At 43.8% G+C, this 10,937-nt stretch overlaps 1 protein-coding gene across 2 annotated transcripts in view; it reads right to left on the minus strand.

The window, feature by feature from the left end:
* Positions 1-8,314, minus strand: part of IGDCC4 (immunoglobulin superfamily DCC subclass member 4) — a 48,960-nt gene extending 40,646 nt beyond the window's left edge. Inside the window, exon 1 of one of the 2 annotated variants that reach the window (XM_016428246.2) lies at positions 8,004-8,313. In XM_016428246.2, the coding sequence (XP_016283732.2) occupies positions 8,004-8,073 (70 nt within the window). In that variant the 5' untranslated portion in view covers positions 8,074-8,313. Of the gene's footprint in view, positions 1-8,003 lie in introns of both variants that reach the window. The other variant, XM_056808583.1, reaches the window with a different exon arrangement.
* Between the last annotated feature and the right edge of the window lie 2,623 nt (positions 8,315-10,937).

Consider the following 10,937-nt stretch of genomic DNA (forward strand, 5'->3'; position numbering starts at 1 on the left):
TGCCTTGACATTTGCAGTCTAACGAGTTTCTCCCCTCTGAAGCTCCTCCATGAGGGCCCTGAGCAGATTTTGAACTTCTTTTCTATAGAGGGCTCTTCCTGGAATATTCCCCACGTAGCCATTCTCCTCTTCCCTGGCCTTTACGGGGAGCGTTGGGTGGGGAAAGGGGGAAACAGAGCCATTGTCTCCTAGAGACACCCACATATTCACATGCTATACCATATACTTTTCTGTCCTCCCCTCCCCCCTCAACAGCTGGAAGGGGAGAAAGGAGCTACATCTTGGGATGTGGGGGGACTCCCCCTCCTCCCCTTACTCCAACACTCCAGAGACTGGGATGGTAGACTAAGCAAGAACAGAGGGGGAGGGAGGAAGAGACAGATATCCAGGATGGCTCCAATTTCCAGAAACGTTAGAGAAAGAGAGATGCAGAAACGGGGACAACCTGGAGAGATGGAAGGGCAAACACTGAGAGGGAGATTTAAGGCCCAGAACAAAATACTTTGAGATTCAGAGTTAGAAGGAACCTTATTCTTTTTTTTTTTTAAACCTAACCTTCTCTCTTAGAATCAATTCGTATTGGTCCTGAGGTATAAGAATAGTAAGGGCTAGGAAATGGGGGTTAAGTGACTTGCCCAGGGTCACACAGCTAGGAAGTGTCTGAGGCCACATTTGAATCTAGGACCTCCCATCTCTAAAGCCAAGCTCTCTGTCCACTGAGCCACACAACTGCTCTGTTAGTTGAAGGTAATCTAATCCACCCTTCGATCATTAATGTTAACTTGTTTCCCATTGATTGGTCATGTTGCTTATCTGAACCCAGGAAGTTGATTTTTAAGTAACCAATTCAATTGTTAAGTCATTTTAACTATCAGAAAGTTCTTCATTCAGAATTAAAGTCAGCCTCGAAGTAAAGATCTTTTGTTGGGTTTTGTCATTTTCCAGGCATGTCTGACTCTTTATGACCCCATTTGGGCTTTTCTTGGAAAGATGGTGGAGTGGTTTTCATTTCCTTCTCCAGCTCATTTGACAGATGAGGAAAATGAGGCAAAGGGTAAATAAAGTGATTTACCCAAGAGCCTTAGAGGCTACTCCTTTCCCAAAGGAGGAAACTGAGGCTTGGGGAGGTTCAATGGCTTGCCCATAGAGGTGGGGTTTGACCTAGGTCCTTTGACTAAAGAGCCAGTGTTCTTTCTATTGTATCAGATTGTTTAAATCCATAGATTAACCTCCCAGAGTTAGCCAGAATAAATCAATTTCTTCCAAATTACCTGTGGTATTCTTTATCCAGATGGGAACTTGCTTAACCAAAGTAGATGACATCTATTAATAATCAATAATTGGGGCAGTGAGGTGGATTGATGGATAGAGAGCCAGGATTAGTGATGGGAGGTCTTGAGTTCAAATCTTGATGTGGTTGACTAGTTTATGTCTACATTTATTTTTTCTCTTTGTTGTTCTTTGTTATAATGGATGGCTCTCTGAGCAGTAGAGAAGGAAGGAAATATTTGAAAAATAAAGGTGACATAAAAAGATACCAATAATTTTTTTTAATCCAGTGGAATTCAGTCCACAAAACAAAAAAAAATTTTTTTTTACTAAAAAATGTTCCAGCAATGGATAGAGTGCCAGGCCTGGAGTCAAGAAGACCTTAGTTCAAATCCCACCTCAGACACTTCCTGGCTGTGTGATCCTGGGCAAGCCACTTAACCCTGTTTGCCTTAATTTCCTCAACTGTCAAATGATCTGGAGAAGGAACTAATAAACCACTCTAGTATCTCTGCCAAGAAATTCTCAAATGGGGTCATGAAGAGTTAGACACTATTTAACAACAACAACATGTTCTTTTAATTTAACTGATAACCCTTCAGATGCTTAAAGACAGTTATCATGTCTCCCATCTCTTAGAAACCATTGCTTCCATTGATCCTTAGGGAAAGTTTCCAAGCTCTTAATAGCTTCATCTCCCACATCTGAATAGATCAGCTGGTCAGCGAATACAAACAGGGACTCTATGGATCACACTCAGAGATGGAAGGAACCTCTGAGCTCACTGGATCGGAGAGGCAACAGGCTACAATGGCAAGATGGCTAAAGTCAGAAGACGTTGGCTCACATCCCGACTCTACTACGCTCAGCTCATGAGACCTTGGAAAGAGCTCTTAACTTTTCTGAGTTTCAGCTTCCTCATCTGTCAAACAAGGAGGTTGGGGGGCAGCTGGGTAGCAAAGTGGATAGAGCACCAGGCCTGGAATTAGGAAGACTTGACATGGATTAAAATCTGGCCTCAGATACTTCCTAGATGTGTGACCCTGGGCAAGTCACTTAACCCCAATGACCTAGCCCTTGCCTCTCTTCTGTCTTAGAATTGATACCAAGGCAGAAGGTAAGGTTTAAAAAACAAAACCAACAAAACGAAATGGCTGGATGGAATGAGCTCTGAGGTCCTTTCCAACTCTGAATCTATTCTCTCCTAACTCCTCTACCTTGCTGACTGACACTTTAAGGGGGAAAGGAACGAGCAAAGGGTCTTACTGTGTCCAGGAATTGTGCAAAATGTTTCACAAATATCATCTCCTGCCCCACTGTTCCTCTAAAGACCAGATCTGTTCCCTCATCTTCAATGAATCTTAGAAAGTGTTTTTAATGATCTTCTAACAATTCAGATCTTTTCAATGGAAGCCTTCTCTGCCTCCTACCCTTCTTCCTCTTCTCCTTCCTCTTTCCCAGAAAGGGGGTGTGGTCTGTCCTCCCCCTACCATATTCTGACAATGGCAGACTGGATCACTCTGATCTCACCCCCAATATTCATGGGCCCCAACCCAACACTTGAGAACCTCCACCCCGCACCCCAGGCCTTTCTGGCAGAACCATCTGCTCCACATCTGGAAATTCCATGCACAAATCTGGCTTCCCTCACCTCAAATACAGATGTAACAGAGATGAAGGAGGTCCACAGAGGGGCAACTCAAACTATCAAAGGCACGAAGGGCAGACTACAAAAAACTGAGCCTCCTCAAACGGCAATAGCTGTTCAGTGTTATCCTTTTCATGAAGGGTACACATGGATGTATTCACCAAGTTCTAGAATCATTTGGATGGAAGAGCTGCTTGAAGGCTGAAAGGCGTACGTTGTAGATAAATCAGAAGAACCACGGTATTATTTAATAAATATATGGACGAAATAGACATTGATTGCCAAGAGATGGATGGTCCAGATTAAAAGAATAAACAGGTTCAAGAATGATTTAATTAAATTCCTGCAGGGGCTATTTGGCATGGTAGAAAACACTTTGGAGTTGGAATCAAGAGACATGTTTGTATCCAAGTTCCTTACTAGTTTATCTGAACATAGAACTATTACTGCATTTCTCTGAGATTCAGTTTCCTCATCTGTAAAATGGGATACTGTTACAATCTACCTCTCATAAAGCTCTTTGAGGAGAAACTTGTTTTGCCAACTTTCAAGTGAGTTATGTCATCTATGCCTGAATGTTTGAACTCTTATTAAGGGAAGCTATAGATATTTGAGAGATGTCTCTCAAACTTTGAAGTTGGTGTTGGAGATAACCATTTTTCTTAGCTTCTGTACACAACAGGCCCTTCATAAGTAGAATGAACATTGGCTATTCTATTTAATGAGAGCTAAATTTGTGACACTGGATAAAGGGTCAAGTCTTGAGTCGGGAAGATCTGAGTTCAAATCTGATCTCAGCATTTATTAGCCATGTGACCCCAGGCAAGTCTCTTTACCCTGCTTGCCTTGGTTTCCTAATCTGTAAAATAAGCTGGAGAAGGAAATGGAAAACCACTATGCCAAGGGAACCCCAAATGGAGTCATGAAGAATTGGAAATGACTGAATAACAAGCCAGTCTATTTGATAAACATTTATAAAAGGGCTACCATGTTCAAAGTACTGACCTGTCCTTAAGGAATTCATATGGGGAGACTGGAGTAGAGGGAGAAGAAGACACAGACTGTTTATAAGTAAGCATATACAAGGTAATATCAAATTCTTTCAAGAGAAAGAGAATGCCAACAAGTAAGAGGATCAGTAAAGGTCTCTTCTAGGAGGTGGCTCCTGGGCTGTGCTCTGAAGGAAGCCAAGGAAAGGAGAGAATACACTTCAGGTATATGGAACCACCTATTCAAGGACTTGGAGGTGAGAGATGGACAAATCCAAGACACTGGGTTGGAGGGATCATGACCACGACTCAAGGCATCATGTTCCATCCTGTCTACTGACTCACTTCTCTGTCTCCTCTAAACTCCTAAGTTAGGCTAGCTAGGGGTGTTTTGGGGATGGGAGTTTGAGCTTCATGTGGATAAGAGGGCATCAGGACAAAGGATAAAATTGAATTTGAATTCATTTTTGTGCAGTGTTTCAAGCTTATGTGTCTTCCCCCTACCTCTCCCAACACGTGCACGCGCACACACACACACACACACACACACACACACACACACACACACACACACACCACAGTACATTCCCCTCCTGTCTATTTCTAGACAAGCAATGACAGTGATGAAGTGGGGAAGGGTATACCCCTTCTGAGGGAAGGCTCAGCAGCTGCAGGCAGGATTGGTGTACTTGTTGCCCAGATATGGATTCTCTAAGAATTATCCCCATCCTATTAATGTCCAGTTCTTCACAGTCAGCAATTCCAGTGGTGAAGGGGCAAGGGATGAAACTACATATGGTACAGAGATCTCCAGTTTCAGGTACAATCCTCTTTTTCACCTATGTATACGGAAATGCCTCTTTTTGTTTGCTATTTTATTTATTTATTTTATTTTGGAATAAAAATAAACATTTAAAAACTAGATAAGGGAACAATGGCTGCTCATTAAGAGGTACCCTCTTGGCACTGACCCCTACCTAAATCAACTTCTCTGAGAACTGATCCTGATTCATAATGACTCATCTCAATATTAATCTCAATCCGGGAATCATGGTCCCAACCAATATATGCCAAAAACTATTCCATCCAACCCAAACAAATTCTTGACACATAATAAACTTCCAAGAAGCAGAAACAAGCATTTATTAAGCACCTACTATATGCAAAACTTTATGATAGTTCTCAGGGGACATGTAAAAATGCTGTCCCTCACCTCTTAGAGTTTATAGTCTAGCATAGGGACTTTTAGCCTTATTTTCATAATTTTTGGCAGTCTGGTGATGCCTAAATAGAACCCTTCTCTGAATCAGAATGCAAACCATTAAAACAAAATATATAGGAATTCAAAGGAAACCAATTCTACTGAGTTATCAGATTATTAAAAACAAGATGCTCATGGACCCCAGATTTAGAATTCCTAGAGTAGGAAGACATGATACAAACACTAAATAATATTACAAAATGAGCCATGAGATATGAGAGGTAATCACTAATAGCTAGGAGATCCCAAGGCTTCCTGGAACATCTGATTTTGAGAAGACCTTCAAAGGATAGAGAGGAGTTAAAACTGGAAAGGGGTTTTAAGCAATGAAAAGGGTCAAGAAGGTGCAGGATGTAGTCTAATTTAGTTGAAGAGAGTATATGGCAGGATGGGAACTTGAAACAAGATAGGTAACAGGCATCCTAGGTGGAGTACTTGTCTGTAAAGCACTTGTGAACTGAAATAGAACATATTTGGGCTGTTAAACAGTTTGTAGAGCCCATCAGCTCATTGGTTCTGTATATTCTCCATTAAAATCCTCTTTGAGGGCAGGAACTTGAAATGTTTTTTGTCTTTGCATCCCTGACCCTTAGTATGGTGCCTCACACACAGTAAGCACATAATGTTTGCTGAATTCAATTGAATATATGTAGAGGCAGTAGAAGGAGATACATTTGGAAAGAGAGGCAGATTTATGAAAAGTCTTGAATGCCAAGCTGAGTAGTAGCAGTTGTATTTATTTATATAGTGTTTTCAAGTTTGCAAAGCATTTTTATGTGCACCATCCCATGTAATTCTGTCGACAATCTTGTGAAGTTGGTACTGTCCTCTCTATTTTTCAGATTAGGAAATTGAGGCCTCTAGAAGATATATAGCTGGTCTGGGGTCATAGAGCTAGTGAGTACTGGAGGTGAGATTGAAAGGACTTTGGACTCTATGCTGTGAGTAATGGAAAACCACTGAAGGTTTCTGAATAGAAAAATGACATGAAGAAGGGAGCTTTGGGGAAAGGGTGTTGAGTTTGGGATGTGCAAGGATTTGAATTCCAGTGTTAGATCTTTCATTTCCTTTTGTACTATCTTGAGCAACTTATTTCACTTCTTTGGGATGGAGGCTCATCATCTGTAGCAAGAGGAAGGTGGACCAGATGTTTTCTAATGCCCCTTCAACTCTCAATCTGAGTTCCTATGATTCTGAGTAATCTCCACCTGGTCTTAATGACCCAGGTCAGGGTGGTAGAAAGGGAAAATGGGAAAAAGTATGTGCCCACATCTGGAAAGAGAGAAGGTGAGTTTTCTCCTATAGGCTGAGTACATGTGTTAGGCCATATGCCCCTGGTGTGCCGCTTTCCATCAGCCTCCACTGCCTCAAATTGTATTTGGTACAAGAGACCCCATCGGTCAAGCTTGGGGGAGGCTAAAAAGCTAAAGGGAAAGAATTTTGCTGCGCTTCCCTGAACCCCCTGGAATGGTCCGTTACACCGAGTTGAAGGTGGGGGTAGGGATGGGGAGGGAGGGGGATTAGGGGAGTGTGTGTGAATTTTCCAAAAGATCACTAGGTCTCAGAGATTCTCATGCTCTAGCAGCCCCTATTCCTCCCTCTCAGGCTCCACCTCCCAACACCACCACATGGTCTGCGGCTAAGGGGACTCTGAATCCAGCTGGAAAGCCAAAGCAGCTGGAGAGATCCCCTTCTCCCCCAACCCCCGCCCCCCCTACTCTCGGCTCCCTTCCACACACATCGCTCCCCACCCCCCTCAAGCAAGAAGCAAACAAAGCCAGCCCGCTCATCCCCTTCCCTCCTCAGGCAGCTTAGCCGACCCATCCGCCACCCCCAAAATAAAGGACTGTAACTAGGCACAAGGATTGCACTGTCACGGATTGGGGGAATAACGGAAATGAGCCCGAGCTCAGCTGCTCCCCTTAGGGTCAGGGGCCCTGGTCGCCCCCAAAACTTCCTTCCACCGACTGAACACGATTTGGTACCAGCCCCGTCGGGGAGGGTGCGGGGTGAGAGTGGAAGGTCTGTTCACAATACTTAGTAGGAGGGAGAGAGGTGTGTGTGTGTGTGTGCGTGTGTGTGTGTGTGTGTGTGTGTGTGTGTAAAATTCTACTCAGGGGTCTCTCTCTCTCTCTCTCTCTCTCTCTCTCTCTCTCTCTCTCTCTCTCTCACACACACACACACACACACACACACACGCACACTTCTGCCTTCCCCTCTTTCATATCCTCTGCCCAAAAATCTGAACGCAGTTTCATTGCTCTCCCCGCCCCCTCTCCCAAAAGCCTGCTTCTGGGCAATAATTTTGATGTCGGGACCCTGTGTCTCCCCCAAATCTTCAAGAGATTGTCTGCACTGGGATAAATTGTGCGTCACTTTCACCGTACCCTATAATCTAGCAGCCCTACAATCCCTCCTCAGTGTGACCATCTCCAAATCTTCAACCCATACCCTATACCCACTCCCGCCAACCCACCCTACAAGTCCACACATGCCCCCCAGCCACGAACACCCCAAAGCCAAAGCACTCCCCACAACCCCACAAACCGTAAGATCGTACCCCCTTGACAACCCTACCCCACCCAGCCGAGCACCACAATCCAAGCATGCACCATAAACAAAACTGGCACACTCACACCCACCCCAAATACAGCCACGCACCTCCTGCACAGACCCGCGCACACCCTGGGGACATAGGCACACACACTGGGGCACAGGCGCGCGGGCGCAAGCGCGCGCACACACACACACACACACACACACACACACACACACACAGAGGGGCACACGCAGCCCCCTTCCCCCTCCTTGTCCAGCTGGCCTTCGGGCCCCTTACCGTGCACGGACAGCGCGCAGAAGGTCAGCGAGAGCACCCAGAGACTGCGGCGGGCGTCTCCCCGCGCCATGGGAGGGAGCCCGGGGCGCCGCGGCCGCTGCCTGCCGGGGAAGGGGCGCACGGTGTCACTGGCCCGGGGAGCCGCAGCGCCGGGGGCGCGGCCTCGGGGGCCGGAGTCGGGGCCGGGGCCGGGGCCGCTGCCGTTGCCTCTCCCTCCCCTCTATCGCCATCTTGGCGAGAACCCGAGCTGGGGTTCCTTGCAAGGCTCAGCCGGCCCCAAGTCCCACTTGAGCTGTCCGCCAGACACGCCTGAGCTTGTGCCAGCAGCAACCTTTCCCCCGCCCCCCAGCCCCCCCTCCACCCTGGCCAACAATGCTCCCCCCTCCAAAAAAAAGGCCCCACCCTGCCCCTCAACAGGCACCCCCACCCCCACCCCCACCCCTCCCCAGATACTAGCCCCAGCCAAAAAACAAACCGCAAATAGACGCGTACACAAAACCCTATTCCCTCCTGTCTGTCTCCCTCTATCTTGATGTCTCTGCCTTTGGGACTAACCTCTCTGGATTAGCCTGAGGCCCAGCTTTTTCCTCAAGGAGAAGGAACTCTGATTCCTTGAGGAGAGGGCCTTCACGTTGGAGTCAGGTGTCTCAGAAGCTATAGTGGGAACTGCAAAGGCAGAGGACACTTTTTTAATCAAGTAGGGAAACTGAGGCACAGAAGTCATATTGTTTGGCTTACAAGGTCTACCCAAGGCTCACTTCAATTAATCACAGAATCAGGAAATTGAGAGTTGAGACGGCTTCTCAGCAGTTAGTTCAATCCATACCCAAAAGGAATCCCCCAAACATTTATTAAACACCTACTTTCAGCATCTTAAGCACTTGGCTAAGTTCTAGGGATAGTGACAAAAATGAAAAGGTACCATCCCGCAAAGAGCTTATATTCTATCAGTAGGAACAATATATACGTACATAAAAATATAAAGTAAATATGCTATATAAAGTAAAAATATAGTATATAATGTAAAGGGTATTCCTCAAGGAGACATTTTGTGGGGTGAATCATGACCATACCTCACATCCCTAGGATGCCAAGCTCAGTAGTTGGAGTGTCGGTAATAAGAAGGGAAGCACAATCAACTACTGTTATTTAGAATCAATGCAACTCTTCCACTGTTCTTCAAAAGGCTTGACTTTCCCCAACGCTTTCATGAAGCTTTGCTTGAACACTCTACTGAGCAATGATTTCTTTCCTCCTTTTCTGAACTCCTAGAACATCTGCCTCCCACTGTCCAGCAATTTGACTGGGCAGTTCTCTTTATTTTATTTTCTGATAGCTTCATGTGTGTGGAAATTTTGTCATCCCAATGAGGGTTAAGCATTCCCTAAAATCTACTAATAAACTCAAAACACACCTTCTCCTGTTAAACTGGTAGTTTGGTTCCCAGACTAGTCCATAAAAATATATTTAGTACAAAGTTAATATAGTATACATATGCAGTGAAAAACACTATACTAAAAGCAATTCTTGCTATCCTTCAAGGACCTATGAATTTGCTCAAATGGATATATATTTTCTCTATCCATACAGATGGGAAAACAAAGCTAGCATTTATATAGCACTTCATGGTTTGCAAAGAGCTTTAAAAATTATTTCATTTTATCCTCTACTCCTTGGTAGAAAGTCTTCATCATTATTATGGTCATCATCTTTCAGTGGCCAACCTTCTACCTGAGCTTCTGTGATTTTAGCCAGGTTGTCTTTGAGGTTGAGTCCAATGAACTCCAGTCTGTGTTTGAAGCCTTGTCAGTTTTATTTGTTAGAATTTAGACCCCCTTTAACCTAGGTACAACTCTGCATTAAGATGCAGGTCATAGGAGTGCTGGAGAACAGTTGCCATATTAACTTAAAAAAAAAAAGTGTTTAGAAGCAGGTAATAAACCTAGAATGGCAGGGAGGCCTCTGATGTATACCACCTGTGTGGTCTTGGGCAAGTCACTTTAAATTCCCTAGATCTTAGTTGCCCCATCTGTAAAATGAATGTGGCTTGACTACATGGCTTCTGAGGTCCCTTCTAGCAAGGTGATCCTATGCTTTTGAGGTTGATACTATGTGACTTTTTACCTCCCTACTTCTAAATTTCCTTTTCCTATTAAATGAAGGAGTTGATATCTATTTTTTAATATTTGAAATTTTATTTTTTTGATGAATTAATACTTTTTAATTTTCAAATATTTTTCCATGTTTACATGATTCATTTTCATTCCTTCCCCTTTTCTCTCCCCCCTCCCAGAACTGACAAGCAATTCTACTGGGTCGTATACATATTATCACTTGATACCTATTTCCATATTATTCATTTTTGCAATAGAGCGATTTTTTAGAGCCTAAAGCCCAAATCACAGACCCATATATACATGTGATAAGTGATGTCATATGTTTTGCTTTTGCATTTTTACTCCCATAGTTCTTTCTCTCAATGTGGTTAGCATTCTTTTACATAAGTCCTTCAGGAGTGTCCTGGCTTGTTGTATTACTACTAGTAGCAAAGTTCATTACATTGGTTTTTTCCACAATGTTTTACTTTCTTCTGGTTCTGCTCTTTTCACTCTGCATCAGTTCATTGAGGTTCTTTCTCCCAGTTCTTATAGAAGGCCTCCAGATCATCAGTGAAGGAGTTGATTTCTAAGGGCCTTCTCAATTTTAATATTGCCTACATTTTTTAAATTAAGAAAATAAAAATGAATTCATCTTGAATGCTTGTTTCATCACAGCAAAAAACATTTATTATCATTATGTGCTATGCAAAGGGGATACAAAGACCAAAATGAAATAACTCCTGCTCTTAAGGAGCTTACATTCTATCAGACAACAGAATATATTTATATTACACACACACACACATATATGTGTGTGTATATACATATACATATA

This window comes from Monodelphis domestica, chromosome 1, assembly GCF_027887165.1.
Source record: "Monodelphis domestica isolate mMonDom1 chromosome 1, mMonDom1.pri, whole genome shotgun sequence".
Classification (NCBI taxonomy): Eukaryota; Metazoa; Chordata; class Mammalia; order Didelphimorphia; family Didelphidae; genus Monodelphis; species Monodelphis domestica.